Raw genomic sequence first — 19,706 nt, 5'->3', positions numbered from 1 at the left:
TCGACGGGTTTTCCCCGACAATCGTCCGAGGAGGACTTGCGAATTTTAAATTGATCGTTTATTTCGAAAATCCGGCAATTTCGATCTTTTTATTGAAAATTGAGACGGAAATACTTTCTCTCCCTCGAAGTCTGACTCGAACCATTCAATATTTGCGGAACAAAAATTCATTCGATCAAGTCAGAAACGAACTTTGGGGAATGGACATTTTAAAAGTTCTTTTTCACATCTTTTTTCTTCGGTCAGTTTTCGACCGAAAGAAACAGACGGTGAGAACGCGCGACATTTCGAAACAAAGAAATCATGGAAAATTCGATGTGTCATCGTCGCGAAATTTCTCGAGGCGAAATTTATCGCTATCGATCAATTTATTACACGCTTTTCTCATGTCTTGAAAAATGCCAATCTTGGAAGATAGCGGCTTTTGGAAACAGACGACCTAGATTCAGAATTGCCCTCGGATTTCCGTTCACAATTTACTGCCGAAAGGAAGCGGCTTTTCGTTGCGAGAAAGAAAGAGAAAGAACGCGCGCATCGTCCTTTTGAATGAATTGAAAAAAAATCTGATGAAAAAAGGAATATAATGTTGTGCCGAGTTCTTTGTTAAGCTAGATGAACTGGTGAGTGAAAAGAGAATGTTATAAAATGACGAAAGCCATCCAATTGGATTTAATTTACATATTCTTTGCAACATGTAGGTTCACAATTTGTTTAATTCTGTAATAATGAAAACCCCATTATTCATGCACATTTATTTTAAAAGAACACAACTACATTAGTTTATACATATATAATACGATTCCGGAATTAGATACTCGTAGATTTATGAATTGTTCACTAATTATACATTCACTGACGCAGAGTAGTATTGTACATGCAGTAGTATAAAATTGTTTACTGCGGCATTCTCTTATTCACCTTAAAAGCGGTGGGAAGCTACACACGTACATGCGGTGGTATCTTGCCGCGGTCGGATGGTTATAGGGGTGAAAACAGTCGTCGTAAATTATTCGTTAAGGTGGAATCAGTTGGCTGCCTCGGCTTGGAACGCATTCGGTCTGATTTATAGCCGAAAATCGTGCCGCGGGTAATTTAATCCCCGACGTTTTCTCGAATTACAACATCTGTGCGTTGCGTCACAATGACGGGACGCGTATATCGGGACAGGATATGCATGAGACAGGATAACGAACACGCGTATATAGTGGAGCGAATCTCGTGACACGTTCGAGTGTCGAGTGTCACGTTTAAACAACAGGAAGATTCCTTTTAAAAAATTAAGTATTTATCGGAAGCTCTCCGATATACGTATAGTTTCGCTCGAGTTACACAGCAGGTATATGTGTCGAGTACGGAAGATAGTTACAAGTAAATTTGCAAATATACTATTGGAACGTATCGATTTACTGTCACAGAGACGCTGAATATAAACGTGTTAACACGTGTGTCTAACGACGTTCGAGAACTTGCGAGTATACACATTTAAATCTATCGCCGCATGTGTTGCTGAAACTGATCATGCAAAGGGTGTTGGTGCAAATCTCCCTGCGAGAGACGCTATCAAGTGCGGGCATCATTAATATTCCATACGTATTTCTAATTAATCTATTTATAGAAGTCTCTGCATCTCTCCGTATATCATCAGCGATGACATCTGACTCCTCGGTGAAAAGCACCGACATCTCGTTTGCAGACAAACGTGATACAAAAATTATCACCTCGTCTTTCATCGTAATCTTTGTACGTCTCCGGCATTAAATCTTTTAATAATAATTATATTGCTTTAATAAGAATTTTAAATAATTGAAAATTTAATTTTCATATCTTTTCTCAATATTACAAACTGTCTCTTGATTTTTAAAAGTAGATGTACGTTGTTAAAATAAAACTTTTGAAATAAAAATGTCAATCTATAATGTATTTATAATATATTCTATCTATACAATATCTATAATATATTCGACGAGATCTTATGAAATAAATTCGTGAATTGCGACACAAAGTACTAAGAAGAAGAAAAAGCGCGGAGTACGGATTTTGCGAGGATCATTAAGTCAAACGCCACTAATAATTCTAACGAGGACGTTTGCCGACTCGTTAGAAGAGCCGGTTTGAAAAAAGTCGGTGAAGTTTTTGCACGTATTTACGGATCGTGTAGCACACGGGATGGATAAATCCGGTCGCGGATTGTTCCGGAAAATCTCTCTAATTAACATGATTTCGATAAATAAAATGCAACTTATTAGCTGATAAAAATTTACACCTCCGATAAAGTCCGTAAAGACGAATTGAGTTGTTTTCTTCCTTTCATTTCTCGATATATAACCACACATTTCCGATATGAAAGACGAGACATCCCATCGCGTCTTAGTACGTTTCAGAATTGACTCTCGCAATTAAGTAAGCGAGGCGAAAATCAGCCCCAACGGATTAACGCTCGCTTAATGAGCGTTTAAGTGCGACGCTAATCCTCTTGTTGATATACTATACGCACACAGGATATATATGAATGGAAGACGCGCGAATCTCTCTGGCGGTCAGCTTTCAGATTCTTTTGACGCGTTTATTCCTATAGAAGTGTTTTAATTCCGCGATTCCGTTAGAAAGGTCACTGGAATGTTCTGCGAAAAGTACGGTCGATCGATTCGAAACAGAGTTATAAAGACAGCTTCTTCTCCGAGACGGCGGCTTTAACGACCATCCCGCGAGGAGGAAAAAGGTGGGAATTATTGGCGAAAAAACTCGTTACGGACGCGAAAATCCAATTAGTTCTAACGTCCTCGCCTTTCCGCAGTCACGGCGTCTCCTTCACGACAGTCGCAAGAAGATTTCGAACTTCTAAGGCTCGTCACTTTCCCTCTCTCTCTCTCTTCTTCTTCTTCTTCTTCTTCTTCTTCTTCGCTCTCACCCTCTTCTTCGCGGACGAGAGGGCGAATCGCGCCTGCATACTTCGCCTGACCTCTTCTTAACGTTACCTCCATCCTCCTCTTCCTTCGTCGATGCAGCGATTCACTTGCGCAGCCATTAAGAAGTACACGTGGGTATGCCGCGTTTCTTTTTTTTCTCCGTTTTTTTCTTAAAGCTCCTTAAGCGATACCTTTGGCCGGTCCGCAACCGCTCTGGCACGCTTTGGTGCATTTCCCGAGCTTTTAACGAGATCCCTCATAAAAGGAGGATATATATATATATATATATATATATATATATATATATATATATATTCGCAGTCGATAGTAGCCCCAGCGTGTGCTCTTTCTCCGTTTTACGTATCTCTTCTACCGGACAGGCGACATCTGTTCGCCGCAGATGGCTCGTATATTATTAAGTCAGCATTTCGTCGATTGTATATGTTCAAGAGAGAAATCTCCTGATAAAACTGTGAGGTTGTACAATTATTTGTACGTTTAATAGTGTCCATATATAGTGCGTAATATATATATATATATATATATATATATATATATATATATATATTTTATCGTAAAGATTCATGTCGAGAGAGAAATAACGTGGAACTTTCGAAAGAACTAGTTCTAGAGACTCGAGAACGGCTCATAGGAGGTCGAAAAGGTGTCTAATTGCCGCTCGGAAAAACGTCGGAAGCTTCAACGTTCGCTTTTCTTACCCTCTCGCCTCTCATTCTTCGTTCTTTCTTTCGTTCTCTATCTGTCTTTCTGACGTTCGCCCTTTTCTTTCGGTCGAAAACTCACCGGACAAAGATGATCTGTCCGCCGAGCTTCCCGGCTATAGTACACCCGCTTTTTCAGGAGAACCGCCATCTAGAGTTAACTGTTAAAAATTAATTTGTCATTTGGACGGATAAGTTGGCGGCCAGTATCGCGACGTTCGTGTTTTGCGCTAATTAATTCGTCGAGTCGCGGCGACTCGATAATTTAGCAACTCATTAACCTTTTTATATCGAGTCAAGTTTTACATTCCCGTCGTCCATTTGCTGCTAAATGTAGCGAGAAATTCCTTAAACAAAATATAAGATGACGCTTTATTAAATAAGCAACAACCGAAGAAATCTCAGCACGCGCATTTTCTAGAATACGTGAATATAGAAACCAAATATATATAAACCAATATAATTTATTCTTTTAAAAACACACCTAACGGAATTAATTGTGTTAATGATAGAATCGTTTATAAACAACCCCACAAAAGTCTGACCGCAAAGATTCCGAGAAAGTTACGTTACCGGAAAACGTCTTATTCGCGATGGAAGGCGAACGGAAGGGATAAAAAGCATCGGTCGGTCGACGAACGGGGCGAATCTGAAAAAGTGTGAGATCAAGCAGTTGCCTAATTGCTGGCCGGAAAACCTTTCAAGGTATCCCGTTTCTCTTCCCTACCGCCTTTCTTGTTTCCCCCATCCGCCGGAGCCCACCCCATTTGTCTCATCCTCCCATTTCTCTCTTCCGGGTTGAGAATCGCCACCTCCAACCCGACCGTCGAGATCATCTGTGTCCCGAGAGATTCCCGCGCGTCCTCTCCTTTTCAGTTTCACCCTCTTCGGTTCTCCGTATAGTCGGTCGCGACATGACCTACTCATCCGCAGTCGCGCTTTTACACGCGCCTCTCGATTCGATACTACGGAGACGTCTTCCAACTGCGAGATTATCCGCCGGATCTCTTTCGTCTAGATGCCGATCCACAGATCTCATTTCCAACGCGCCGCTTCTGATATAAGTGTATATAGAACGACGCGACGTTTCGCTTTGAGACGCTCGGGCAATTCTATTCGACCGGCGATTATGATACACCGTGATTTTACTCCCTTCATTTCTGGCGCTATCGAATTCGAAGCTTTTTTTACCTTGTTAGCATGTTTTGCTACTTCCCGATGCGAAAAATAATTTTGTAGCAGGGTGAATTGGAAAAAATAACTTGCGGAATAATGGTGAATAATTGAAAAATACATTTCTGTCGTTTGACTAGAAGATCTCTGCGAAAAGATTTTTTAAATTGAATGACAAAAATTCTTGACTACCTTTGCGGAGTTTATCGTTGACAGTTACGCTTAATATACTCTTCAGAAGCAAAAGGACTCCGTGAATAGGATACATACCGTGATTTTACTTCTTTCATCCGGCGCTATTGAATTCAAAGCTTTGTTAGCATATTTTCCAATTTCTCGATACAAAAAAATAATTGTAGCAATGTGAAATAACGGAAAAAATAACTCGCGGAAATGGTAAATAATTGAAAAATACATTTCTGTCGTTTGACTAGATCTCAAAATGATTTTCATAATCTACTACCTGCAGCGGAGTTTATCGTTGACAGTTAGGCTTAATATACTCTTCAAGAGTCAAAAGGACTCTGGATTGCGCGTAAAACCATATGTTCACGGCGCAACCAGATTTTCTGGGTTCAACGAACGAACGACGCATCCGGAATCGTAATGAAGCTTCATTGCTTCCTGCAGATCCCAGTTCTTCGAGTTAGGCTCGAAGATATGCAGGACACGCGATAAAGCGACCTTCTCACCCTACGACCTACTTTGCGTCTATCCAATTACGATATTACAGAAGGGTATTAGCCCTTCGTCCTTCCTTCGTCCTCCTCATCCTTCTGCCAATTTTATTCGGAGTGCCTGTACATCCCTTCATTCCCTCGTCTTATTGAATCCTCTCCGCGCCAGATCCTTGCTCTCGCGACGGTCAATATCGATCCTAGGTCTCAATCGATTTCACGAGGCCTGTAAACGTCTTGTCTCGCGTGAATTTCCGCGAGGCGATTTGATGAAACTTTCGGACGGATCCAGATATTACATCCGTTTCTTTTTGATCGGCAAAAGTATCTCGCTGTTTGCAAAGCATCAAAGTAATGAGGTTTATTTCCTTTCTAAGCGAGGTCAAAGTTCGACTCAAAAGGCTGCCGAAGAATTTGTGGCGGATATCGTTCATGGGGAATGAAAAATCGACAAATTCGATATCTTCGGAATAAAAATATTGTGCGCGACAGGCAAGCGTTCATAATTTATACATCTTTTATATACGAATGTGTAAGAAAAATCCGGATGAGATTAATTTCAAAATGTGGCTAAAAATAATTGCACAATAAATGAATCGATAAGTTATTATTTATTTGACAAATAATTGGTGACGACACTTGAATCGCGCTTCAATTCGAACAATGACTCGAGAAAATGCAACGAGACATTATTCGAAGACATTATTGAGATTCCTGCGGTAACGATGCTCTTGCGATCTGCGAATCGCGATAGAATTTCATAAGAGGACGAGACAGTCGGAAATGAATGATATTTTCCTAAGAAATGAAGTCCCGAGAGAGACGAAGATCGCGCGGATGAAGGGACGGAATTCGTCCCGTTGAGAGAAGACGTATTCAAAAATCGTCGATCGTTTCCGACAATCGACGGTATCGACGGAGCTTTCGCAGACGAGGCGGATTTATCGAGCGTCGAGGTGCCGCGGAATGTTCAATCTCCCGGCAATTATATGACCTGCTGCCTTCCGATCGCTTTTTCACGTTTCTCCTTTGTACGATTCGGCATCGAAACGGCGATGCAGCGTCGCATTCCTCGTCAATGGGAGACGTGAGGAAGATTCGTGGAATTCGCGGTTCATAAAAGAAATCAATGTGAAATCCTCGCCACTGCGGTAAATTCAACAGCTGAAAGTATATTAAACCGGAAATTTAGAATTATTGAGAAAACGCGTAAGCATGTTTTTTTTTTTTTTTTAAATTGCAACGAGAAATTACAAAATTGTAGTTCCGTAATTTATCTTCGACAACGGGATCTCAATCGTGATAATCGTGCTTGGAATATATCAATATTTTCGGGAGAATTTTTAAAGTTGTAAGACCGTAGAATCATTAGAAGAAAAAGAATAGATTCTATCAAAATCTGTTAGTAAATCTTGACACTTGGTGATATCGAGTCGTTAATGCCCGCTTACCCATAAAGTCAACCATAGAATGCTTATATAATAAATCATTATTATCCTCTTACAACTTTCAAAGTAGCTTCAGCTTCTCTGATAAATTATAAAGCCGTTGCGAAGTTTACAGGAAACTTGATAAATTACGCTAACGCACATAGCCGAAAGTTTCAACGTGGTAAATTGTTACAATCCCAATCATTTTCGGAGCGTGTAAACGAATGAATTTCGTCATATCGAATCGAGATAATCGTCCAAATATCGATTGTTGTTCAATTTAAACCGAATCCAACATATAATTTCACCAACTTTGGATGTTAACGCGCTCGGTCGCTCATTCGTATCCGCGTGTTTATTGATGGTTACATATAATAACTCGCATTAATCTAGAATGCTTCAGCCAAGGAAAGAAGATGAAAAAATAAATAAGATAATTATATTGTATATATATATATATATATATATATATATATATATATCTCGCTCAATCTTGGTTGACGCGATTTCAGCACTACACACGTCTTTAAATAAATGTGAAAAAAATGTCTTGGTTTAAATATCTATTTCTTCGTAAAAAAAGAGTGGAAAGTAGAAAAATATCGACGATTGCAAGGTTCCTGAAAAATATAATATTTCAAAAAACTTTGACTAGGCGTGTCTAGAAATATGATAACCTATAGATCTTTAACAAGCCGGAGGTGACAAAAGAATCGTATTATAATGATCGCGTTATCTGCGCAGATAATAATTTTCTCCATGCAAAACGCAACGACTCGACCTTCAAATTTGTTTTCGCCGTCTGTTCTCTGATATCAAGTGGAATGTTTGCTGTAGCGACGTAAAGCCGCGCGCTGTCATTGTTCGATCGATGTCAGCGGAAATGACGTTGCGGTGGTCATGGAAAATCACGAGAAGAGAAATACACCTCCACCGGACATATGTTCCCTAATGGAACTCGTGTCGATTAAATATCGGCAACGAATGTTCGATGGGAATTCGGATGAATGCGCCATTGTTTCGCGGCGGTCCATATAATCGGAGCCTCGTTGCGTTTTGACCGCGTGCCATATAACAGGCGTTCATCGTTTCTGTTGTCATTGCCACGGCGATATTTCCCGCAATATCGCTTAAAAGATTATAAAAGTCTAGTGAACTGAAAAAATACGACAGTTTAACATATAGGGGAAACTTTTTATCTAAACAAATATACAATGTTTTTTTTTTTATTAAAACATATTTTTAATAATATAATCAAATAAAAAAATTCAGGAAGAGATGTTGAAAAAAAAACAAACAATAATGTCGTTCTAAATTCTAAATAATTTTGCACATGTGGATGGCCAGCATTCAGCCTTGATAAATTTATCTAGAATAAAAAAAAACAGATATTTTCTTTTATTTTTACAATTGTAATTCATTTACAATTTTAATTCATGCAACATTTTTATGATTTTTTAAAAGTATTTTTTTGCAAAATCAAACACTTTTAAAAGTTAACAAAAACTGAGCTTTTCGAAAAAATTTCTTTTTTTTTAAGCAACTTGAGAAAAAAATACAAATTCGAAAAAAGCTTTTGTATAAACCGAAAATGTAAAAATAAAATTTATTTAACCGACAAAATATGAAGATAAAAACATTTTTATATTTTATTTAAAATTTATTTTATCAAAATTCTTTTCAATTTTGGCCGCACAATTTTAGAATTTTATTTTTTTTAAGAGTTTAACTAGGCTCTGTAATATATAAATATAAATTTAACATATATAAGATAGGCAATAAGAGCCAAATCGCGGATGACAGTGCGTTATTCTAAACGAAACTAAATTTTTTCGTTAGAATTAAATACCTGTGCACAAGGCACCAAATTTTTACTTGGACACGGCCAAGATATAAAATTGGAATAATCTCTACAAGAGATTTTTAATTCCATGTATCCCCTATTCCCCCTAAAGAAATAAAGTGCGAGAGAAAAATATAGATCCGAAAGTCGCAGAATCGGGAATCGAACCCGAGACCTTTCGCTTGCCGGGCGACTGCTCTTTCCAACTGAGCTATTCAGATCCTTTCGATTCTATACTTTTCTCTGTTATATATATTAATGTTGGTAAATAAACGCCTTTAAGCCAGCGTGTATAAATTAAGAGTTTAACTAGGCTCTGTAATATATAAATATAAATTTAACATATATAAGATAGGCAATAAGAGCCAAATCGCGGATGACAGTGCGTTATTCTAAACGAAACTAAATTTTTTCGTTAGAATTAAATACCTGTGCACAAGGCACCAAATTTTTACTTGGACACGGCCAAGATATAAAATTGGAATAATCTCTACAAGAGATTTTTAATTCCATGTATCCCCTATTCCCCCTCTTATTGCCTATCTTATATATGTTAAATTTATATTTATATATTACAGAGCCTAGTTAAACTCTTAATTTATACACGCTGGCTTAAAGGCGTTTATTTACCAACATTAATATATAACAGAGAAAAGTATAGAATCGAAAGGATCTGAATAGCTCAGTTGGAAGAGCAGTCGCCCGGCAAGCGAAAGGTCTCGGGTTCGATTCCCGATTCTGCGACTTTCGGATCTATATTTTTCTCTCGCACTTTATTTCTTTAGGGGGAATAGGGGATACATGGAATTAAAAATCTCTTGTAGAGATTATTCCAATTTTATATCTTGGCCGTGTCCAAGTAAAAATTTGGTACCTTGTGCACAGGTATTTAATTCTAACGAAAAAATTTAGTTTCGTTTAGAATAACGCACTGTCATCCGCGATTTGGCTCTTATTGCCTATCTTATATATGTTAAATTTATATTTATTTTATTTTTTTTGTTTCAATGTCTTTTGCAATCTTTCATCTTAATTTTCTTATTAACGTTGTATATTATTTTTAATAAAAAAATATTTGTCCATTTGCTCTAATAATCAAATTTAACATATTAAAAAATATTGTATTTTTCAATTCGATATTGATTTCTGCAATATTTTAAGCGAATTTGCTTCCCACACATAGGCAGATATTTTCCTTTGCTGATGGAAATATCAACTTCAAACTGATCGACGAATAACGCCCGTGTTTTGCGATCTGTTTTGTATCATTTTTTCTCCATGCAGATAAATACCAATGCACAGAATGGATATAATCTTGTATCTTGTCGCCTTGCAATAACAATATATACGCCCCTATCGCTTTCTGTTGTTGCAACGATCGTGAAAATTCGAAACGAGAATCAAGCAGTTTCGAATTAATTAATTCAAGCGTCATGAATTCGACTGACAAATTTCGCGAATAAATGACAAATTTCTCAAATTTGTCAACAATGAAAACAGACACTATTATTGACTCGTGACGATTTTACTCTTTACATTTTTATTCTACTCTGAATGGCTCTATCGGGGAAATAAACTAATATCTAAAGAAGACATTTTCGTGATAGTGCAATCAAATAGAATGTAATTAAAAATATTTAAAAAATGTTATTTTTTATATCGACACAAAAGGAAAGTTTTTTTTTTCACGAATTTTGTACAAGACAGATATTAAAGGTATATCGTGTGGAAAACGCGATTCATTATATCTTTTTTGTAATTTAAATATCCATTTTTATCTCGCTTTTCGTTTGCTATTTCAATCGTTATTCGTAATATAATATTGTCGAATACAGAATATATACAAAAAACACCACCTATGCTCGATACTTGTCATCATACATTACGTCCATTACAATCGCGTTGAATTTTGATTCAATTTGTAATGGAGCCCCGGGCATGCAGTCAATTTCAATCGAAGATTCGCAAGAAAAAGTGAAGCAAATATATATATATATATATATATATATATATATATATATTACGGAAAATCCAAGGAAACCAAGAGAGGAATACAAAACGAAAAAGAATTTGAAAAGGGCATTTATTTTGAAAAATTGAAAAAACTAATTTTATCGCTAACATCCCATTTTTTTAAATTAATTGCACATTATAATATAATACTCGTCTCAACATTATGATTAAAAATAAATCATTTGTCGCGTATAATAAACGACGGAAAAAGAAATCAGCAAAAGTGCGCACCCGGTGGTTTTTCGTCGTCGTCGAGAGGCGCGCTAAAGCAAGGATTTAAGATCAAAGATTAAGGCGGTAGATTATCCGAGCGAGTGGATATTGGGAGCGGCGCGTGCTCAGATTTTAAGAAGTTGCGCCCCCGTTTTTTCCCATCCGACCGCGGTTACCTTTCTCGGTATACATTATGGGATTATTTCAGCGCGGCGCGGCGGACTAATCTTTCTAGGCGAAATTATTCGCTATCCCGGCATGATGTAATAAACTTTTCCGTGCTTTACGGCCGTGGCAGTAATTTCTTTAAGGCGGCCATTAAGCTAAACTCTGCGGAAAAGGGGCCGCGCGTCCAGGTCCGTCAGTCCATATAATCAGCGCCGGAAGATCGCTACCTCGCTCCGATACGCTGTCAAGATTCTGCAACGTAAGCTGTAAACGAAAGAGTGGTTGTGGCTTATGCGCGGGAGAGACGTCGCACGTAAGACGGAGCGAGGATGCATCGATAAGGGGGTAACTGTCCATAGGGTGCACCAAATGCAGGTTGCATCACTTGAGATTCTGACGTCGCAACGGCGGAGCCCCTTTAAAAGTCGCTCAAAAGTATTTTTCATAAAATAAAGTCGAATACGTCATATCTATCTCCATATCACGCGTTTCCAGGGTTCCAAAAGGGCAAAAACATTTTTTCCTCCGCTTTATACATGAACAAAGAATTTTCCTTCATTTGACGTTCTTCCTCTCTTCTTCCTCATCTGATCTGATTCGAGACTGACTATCCCGCCGTTTTGATTCGCGTAGAACGTGGAAGGCAAATGGAACGTTCTTCATAAAGTATATATATATTGACGGGGTATCGATCGCATTCATAAATTTTAATAAGGCACATTTTAATAATACAAACGTGTCATTTCCTCACTCGGAGAAGAGCGAGAGAGCGACGTTATTTTCCTTTTTTATACGTGCGCGCTCAAATTTTTCTCTTCCGAGATATCCGCGTGATGAGAGAAAGAAGGAGGATCGCGCGAGACGAGGAAGGATTTTCGAGAGAAAATTGGGGTTAAGCGTCTTCCGCACTCGTATACATTCGATTACAGCGAAGAATTGTGTCGAGAGCGGGAGTGAACGCAAGTTAAACAAGAGGACGAATATTACCTTTCTCTCCTTTCCGAATGAGACGAGGAATCTAGCTATAAGCGGAAACGATTCGTAATCGTTGAAGTTCAAGTTGGCGATGAAATGGGTATTCTCGACTCCATCCTTTCCCTCTGCTCTTTCCCCATCCACGTCTTCTCACCCCTATATCTTCTCATCCTCTACGTGTAAGCAAATGACGTTTCACGCTCCAGTGCTTCGTCAAAAGGATACGTGTCTTCGACTCCCCGCGGAGATTGCACCTCTTTGGAGAAGAGGAACACCTCTGACAATGAAATATATCCCCGGAATATTATACAAAGTAACGTTCGCGCGCGCTGCTGCAAAGTGTATCGAGATAAAGCGCATCTGTCGTCTTAACGAAGTAACGGGAAAGCACGTTTCTCTCTCCCCGACCATTACTCGGTTTATGAAAGCTGCGGGATTATGAAATCGATTTGTCGCGCGCGATTTAATTCAACGGTGGCCTGGAATTCGCGAATTCGTGATGATATCCGACGAGTTCGTAATTGATATAGCCAATTTACACCCCGGGTGGAAAGGGAGGGAAAAGAGGGATGAGAGAGGTGAAGAGGGAGCTTAATTTATTTACCTAGTCATATTTGCGATATTGTGTTGTCGTAGTAATTATGTAGATTCTTGTTTCGTTATCGCGCGATGTTTGGCACTTGTCATTAAATCGAAATAAACTTGGCGCTTTCGGTCAAAAGGAATATTCTATTACCGGTACTCGCTGCTCATTATCATCCGACGTGTAAATAGATATTACGATAGATACTAATGCGACCGAATATATGTATGTATATATATGCATATGTATATTATTCAATCGAATTTCGATTCCATTCTAACGTGTTTCGACGATGTAAATATAAATGCGCCAGTATATAGAATATATATACGGCGGACATAAAGAGTGCCGACAATAATATAAATCAGGCACGATGTAATTTCAAAGTCCCGATACATCATACTTTAGTTTTGTTATGCGGACAGCTTTGATTTACCGTCCGGTATTTGCAGTGCGGTAACTCGAAAATTGTGATTTACACGTGGTTTTCCTCTAACGTTGGCGGACACATAAAACACTATAACGCACGAGGCCTCTTCCTCGATTCCTCGATTAATATTGATTAATTATCACGTCGAGAGAGAAAAAGGAAGAGATCAACGATCGAGTGTAGACACAAACTTATAGGATACAGGTGTAACATTTTTCGGAATTAAAAGTGCGCTAAGAAACCCTCTATATTTTATCGAAACAACGCAAAATATTTATTATATCGGAGATAATAAACGCCATATCACGCACGAGAAAGTGCTCGATTGATAAGACTTTATTGAAATCGATACGGCGCCGTCGCGAAGACGATAAGGTCAAGAATAGAAAACCACTGTCGACGGAGGAAGAAAGATAAGGTTGTCGTCTTTTCAGCTCGAGGACGCTCCCTGCGATCGATGTGGTACGTCCGCGGAAAAGGAAACGAGGCCGATTGTGTTGGTCGCAAAGAACCCCGGTCAAAGATCCTGACTGGAGGGAGAGAGAGAGAGAGAGCGCAATGGAATCTCGGAGCACTCTTTTTTCCTCGTCGTCCCATCCGATCGACTCCGATTCGCACGCGTATTCTCATCACGTTGATATCGGGCCCGCGTGCACCGACTGAGAATGTCTCGTGGGGAGCATCGGGGTTAGTTGACCGTGTATACTACGCACCTAGTGTAGACGGCGACATACATCAAAGCCGGTATCAAAGCCACAATGCGACGTGTGTATCGCGAACACGGGATAATGGATGGTCTCGTCGGAAAAAAAAATCGAGCGACTCGAATAGCTGACGCAAACTACACGAACGCGCCATATATCGTTACGACCGATTCAATTGAAAGAAATGAAATATATTATGCGATATATGTACACGTGTGCATGCACGGACGTGTGATTCGAAAGAGTTTCGTGTGAAGAAGAAAGAGGTGCGCGCAAGAAGGTAAGGGATGGAATTACACGATGGAAGCGAGGAAAACGATCGAATAAACTTGTTCGTTGATTAAACGTTAGCAGTAACGAAGCCGTTTTCTTCAAGTATCTTCGGACATCTTCATCAGCAATTAAGAGGAGAGATATCTCCTTTCATCGATATGCATGATGAGCGAAAGGGATCTCGGGAACTTGGATAATTGGAGCGCAAAGAGTTAAGTATTTCTCCGGAAGAGTGACGTCAACGGCCGGAAGTTCGTCCCTTCACGTATCGCTATCGATGAGAAATCTCGATTATCGGAGCGCGTCGTCTTTTATCCGCTTTCTTTCACGAGGTTCTCTCGCGGTGTTACAAAGGTACTCGTTTCCTTAATACTTAACAATGTCCTGCGCTTCTCTCGAATTTTAAAAGGAAAGATCCCTTTTACGTCAGTCAGAGCACTTTGTTTCGACTCGTCGAAAGCTTTGATCTCGAATTAATGTAAGTCAACCGATAAAGAAACCGCGCGCGATAATCATTCCGTCTATACTATAGCGAATCGATGTTCATTGGAGCGAAGAGAAAAGAAATTCTCATTTATTTTACTCGATCTGAGTGTCGCGAGAGAATCCAGCCGAACCTCTCCTCACCTTTCTTCTTTACGCGCGAGTCAAATTACAGCTTCGTTGAAGCGCGTCTCTTTATCGAATGATCGAGTTATTTATTTGAATTCAACTTCCAAGAGACGGCGAGTTTCTCTCCTCTCCGTCTATCCACTTGCGCGATCGCTCTTCGATTGTGCATCCTCCAACTAGACATTTAAGCGTTGAATTTAATTAAGGTCTGGCCGAGTGCAGCTTCCTATGCGGTTTCCGTTCGACTCGAAATTTCCTATACACTCCAATCGTGAACCATCGATGAGTTTCCCGGGAACGCGCGATGACGGTAAACACGATTTAGAAATCAAATACCCAGTCGGAGACACACACACACACACACACACACACACACACACACACACACACACACACACACACACATATATATATATATATATATATATATATATATATACACACTTTGGTAGTGGACTAAGTTAATCGGGAAAATAAACACGCGCCATATCGATATCGGCGATGCCGAAGTACGTTTGAAGTACAAGTTCCCCCGAGAAATTTCTATATTAAATATATATATGTGTGTGTGTGTATTATATATGTCTAACAAATAACATCTAAAATTGTTCTGCCAACTCCTGAACACGAGTTGTCGAAACACAACAATATTGCAAAGCACTCGAGGTATTGTTGCGAGTTCGAGAAAAGTGCGCATCACAATTTTCTTCTTTAAAAACGATACATAGAATAAAACTCGCACGGTCGAACAAAATTATTTATTCTTGTTGAACTGTCAAAACATCTCGACGAAATGATTTTCGCGGGAAAAAAGTTGAATTCGGAAAGATATAATTGAAAAAAAAAAAAAAAAATATTACTCCTCCCACGTGTCTTGAGATTAATTACGCAACTCAGGATGCTGACCGGAAACTTTGGAGGACGTTCTCGCGAGTGCCCGATGTTCGCCGGAAGAGAGCTTCCACAAGTTTCGCGAGGAGCAAACGCCACACAAATGCCTCTCGAGCAGAATTGAATCCAAACTGGGTTATACGCGTCATACATATGAATGAGTCCCGGGCCTCTTTTTGAATGTCGAAGTCCGCGTTTTGCTTGCGATTCATAGATTAAGTAAAACACGTTCTCGCCTCTTCGTCTCCGCCCTGCTCTCGCGATGCATCTTCCACTTCGTCATTGGCGGACGTGCATTTCGTCCAATAAATCTGGCCCGCGTTGCTTTGATTCTCCCGCGAGTTTCGCACAAGAACGATAAATCCGGACGTCGTGTTCGGAAAGTCGGTCGATTCCAATACCGAATTATTTCCCCATCCCCATGCAGCGACTAAGCAGCTGCATCGCTGTATAAACTGACGTGCATTACCAATTCAATTGTTACAAAGTATTATGTCTCAGCGTTTCTTAAGTATCGTTTATTTTTTGCGGAAATATGGAAAATTGGATATATCGCGCGTTCAACATTTTATAAGAACCTAATGGATCCTAATATAATACGAGTCAAACTATTCAGAGATTCCGTCTGCTTCCAATTTTCGCTAAAAAGTAGAAATCTTTCGATTTCAACTTTTTAATGTAATGTAATTATTCTTAATGTAATTAACAAAATATATATTTTGTCCAAATTGCTTTGGAGCAATTTGTTAAAAGTAATTATAAACTTTCATAAATGCGACAATTACGACAATCGATTACGAATAATTGATCTCTGACGTCTGTAAGGGATAGAATGACGCGGCGAGAAGATCGTGCGACTCAACAATAACTAACTCCTTGATACGTCTCGGTAACTATGAATCGGTGGAAAGTAATCGTGAATAATCCAAGCGATCTAATCGCTCCCGCGAGACGCGAGCAAAAAGACACGTAAAATACGGCTAACGTGAATTATGACCGGTCCAATTTTTCCCTCGCTCTTACCCGTGAGTTATATCTAATCCTTGGCGATGAATTCGCGTTCGTGTCGTATATACCGTTTTCCCCCAAACACATATATGACATATTCGTTCGAGATACGTGCCACACCGAACGGGATATTAAATATTTCTTATTAACGCTCGAGACGAAAGTCCAAGTGTCTTTTAATAAAGTTGTAAGTCGGGAAAACTTGTAGAAAAAAACTCGTGCACTTGGGATGATTGAAACAAGGCATTTTATATCCCTCGAATACATACACGAGGATCACATGACTTTGCTTTTACGCTTAGCTTTCGTCCTTCTCGTTAGAAAAAAAGAAACTCTAACCGAGACACGTGAGATCGATCCGAATTTATCGAGCACTAATAATAATCCTGCTTATCGGAGTCTGGACCGAAAACGCGAACCTGCATCTTCCTTCAACCACATCGCATCATCGAGAGATGTCCGAGTGCACTTTCGACGCCGATATACCTTCCGCTTTCTGCAGTTTACCCGGGGAAAGGCGTGACGCTTCGTTGTGTGTCAATAAAATATTGACACTCCATATATTCCACCGTCATTCATTTAGTCGGGATCGGGAGAAAACGTAGTATCCGTTTTCGTGTTTACGTAGGCGTCGTCCATCCGCGGTTTCTCGCCACGTAATCCTCCCTCGACGCGTCCGTTACTTTAGTTGGTATATCTCGCCATTAGCGAGACTTTATCCCCTTATACACGTCGCGTCGTTGGATTTAATTGTAAGTATATCGCTGTAAATTAATCCTACGACTCGGTAACGTGTCGTGACCCAGGCGTCACTTTTTCGAATTTTCGACGAAAAGCGCGAGTCAAATTCGTTCCTCTTATTAGCAAGTCTACTCGAAATCTTTTGACGTTTCCTCGGAGCGTAAGAATTTCAGGAGAATTATTATCGCGATGACGTTGGAATTCTTAAAAATTATAAAATGTCGAAAAAAAAATTTTTATTCTCTCGACGCGCGGAAAGTAAAATTGCTTTTCCGATATTTTTCTCATCACTGTTTCCCCGACACTTTTTCTCATAACGAGAGAAAAAGAGAATCATTTAATTAACGCCTTACATAATATAATATCGTCATTATAATATAATATCATTCCGTATGTCTCGTCATTTCAAGAACAATATCGCATCATGACGATTTTGACATAAAACTTACAGATACATTTTTAATTAACGCCTTAAATAATGTAATATCCTCATTATAAGAAAATATCATTCCGTATGTCTTTATCATTTCAAAAACATAATATCGGAGCAAATCGTATCATGACGAGTTTGACGTAAGATTGTCGCAGATAGAAAGAAATATACATGATATATTGCGATGACTTATTTTGACGGAAATACGGCGGATTTCACTTACCGTTTTGTTCCCCAAATTTTTGACACGGCAATTGAGATACGTCGTCTTTCCCAGGAGGGCGGTCACGTTCTTCGAAGCTGATTTGTCGAAGTACGGCCCCGATCGTGTCTCCTCCAGAGCGTTCTGGTTGAACGTGTCGCCGCTTTTGCCGCTATCGCCTTGCGGCATATTGTGGCAGTGCACTTCTGAAACAGGAGACATTTAAAGAAATGTTGTGTAAATGCGACAATTTCGATGCTAAACATTCGGGGAGCCGAGCGCGAGAATATTCTGTATTTTCATCCATCGAGATGCGAGACGCGCAAACGAATTCACGAAATACGCGATACAATATCGAGGTTCTTATTCGTTCGACGAACGAAGCGAGAGAGAGAGAGAGAGAATTCGACACTTTTGAAATTGTTAGTACTTTTTTTTCGCGTGACAAACGAACGGGGATTCGAAAAAATGACGCGCAGACGGTGTTTCGTCGCCAATTTTGTGTGTCGTGTATTTTATTATCTAAAATGAAACACCCCTCTCTTTCCAGACGAGCGTGACCAAAGAGTAGATATTTTGTAGAAAAAAAAAAGTTGGAAAAATTGAAGCAGACAATGCGAAAACGGATACGTGGAATATTTATTCGCGTTTGTACGCACGTACGAGATATATGTAACTTTAAATACAACAATCCAAAATATAATTATCCTGATAATTATAGTGATAACATGCGAGTAATAATATAATAATTATTATTATTGCTCATATGAATATTTCCTGTGTTATGTTTAAACTGTTAATGTAACGCGAAAGTGAGGAAAACTAATACGTGTTTGAAACGCGTAATAGTTTCCCGTTAAATAATAATAAGAGTGGAAATGGGTGAGTGTGTGCATACTCCGGTTAATGAAAAAATCCGCAGAGTCCGCGAGATTTTTAATTAAAAAATCGCGCGTAGATAAATAAAATTTGGGGCCGACGCGAAATCCATTTACGGGCTCGGATGCCCTCGTGAATTATTTTACGGATCCGCGCGGCAAGAAAGCGCGGTTACGAAAGCTGAAATCGCAATTAGCGAAAGATGTAACGAGCTCGCTTGTTACCTGCGTTTACAGAGGTAGCGAAGTCATTCATTAACCATCCTGCTTCTTGTGACATTTAACCTACTCTCACATCAACAATTCCCCGCGTGCTTTTCCCTCTTTCTCTAATACACACAAACTAGGAAAATAGGAAAATCTCTTTGTCGTCCTTCGTACCGAAAAGAAGACGTTTTCGTCGTCGCAATGTCGCAATGATGGCGCGCGACTTATGACAGTACATCCTGTATAACGGACAAAGAAAAATGATGCAAGAATCGTAATAATGTATTTCTTTTCGCAAAAGCACAGGACTGATTTGCTTTATCCAATTAAACTTGCCCGAAGTAGCGGTACAAGTAATTTTTTTCCCTTTTTGGGGAAAAAGCATCCTGCCAGCCAAAAGGTATGTTTGGAAAATCAACAAAAAGTTTAATTACTTTTTTCATATTACGATCTTATTATTTTATAATTTGCTCTTTTTTGTAAATAGAAGCGGAACACGTGAAAAAAATGTTACGCCGCTGCTAAATAATTCAGTGCTAATTTAACCGGATGCTGTCAAACGTATTAATTCGAGAAAAAAAGAAGGAATAAGGTGTAGAAAAGCGATCTCGAATAAACCGCGAG

The 19,706-nt window shown here is 39.2% G+C and overlaps 2 protein-coding genes across 6 annotated transcripts in view; one reads left to right on the top strand and one right to left on the bottom strand.

Annotated features, from left to right (window-relative positions):
* Positions 1–19,706, bottom strand: part of LOC114942317 (neurotrimin) — a 341,341-nt gene that overhangs the window by 127,437 nt on the left and 194,198 nt on the right. For 4 of the 5 annotated variants that reach the window (XM_085487535.1, XM_085487531.1, XM_085487533.1 and 1 more), the window contains one exon: positions 18,019–18,203. In XM_085487535.1, coding sequence (XP_085343661.1) covers positions 18,019–18,203 — 185 coding nt within the window. The remainder of the gene's footprint in view (positions 1–18,018; positions 18,204–19,706) is intronic. The other variant, XM_085487534.1, reaches the window with a different exon arrangement.
* Positions 1–19,706, top strand: part of LOC114942316 (uncharacterized) — a 44,017-nt gene that overhangs the window by 5,930 nt on the left and 18,381 nt on the right. The window lies entirely within an intron of this gene.

This window comes from Nylanderia fulva, unplaced genomic scaffold (assembly GCF_048542155.1).
Source record: "Nylanderia fulva isolate GAGA-0341 unplaced genomic scaffold, ASM4854215v1 Scaffold57, whole genome shotgun sequence".
In the NCBI taxonomy this organism is placed as follows: Eukaryota; Metazoa; Arthropoda; class Insecta; order Hymenoptera; family Formicidae; genus Nylanderia; species Nylanderia fulva.
The sequence above is the reverse complement of the archived record's forward strand: the minus strand, read 5'-3'. Positions and strand labels throughout refer to the sequence as shown.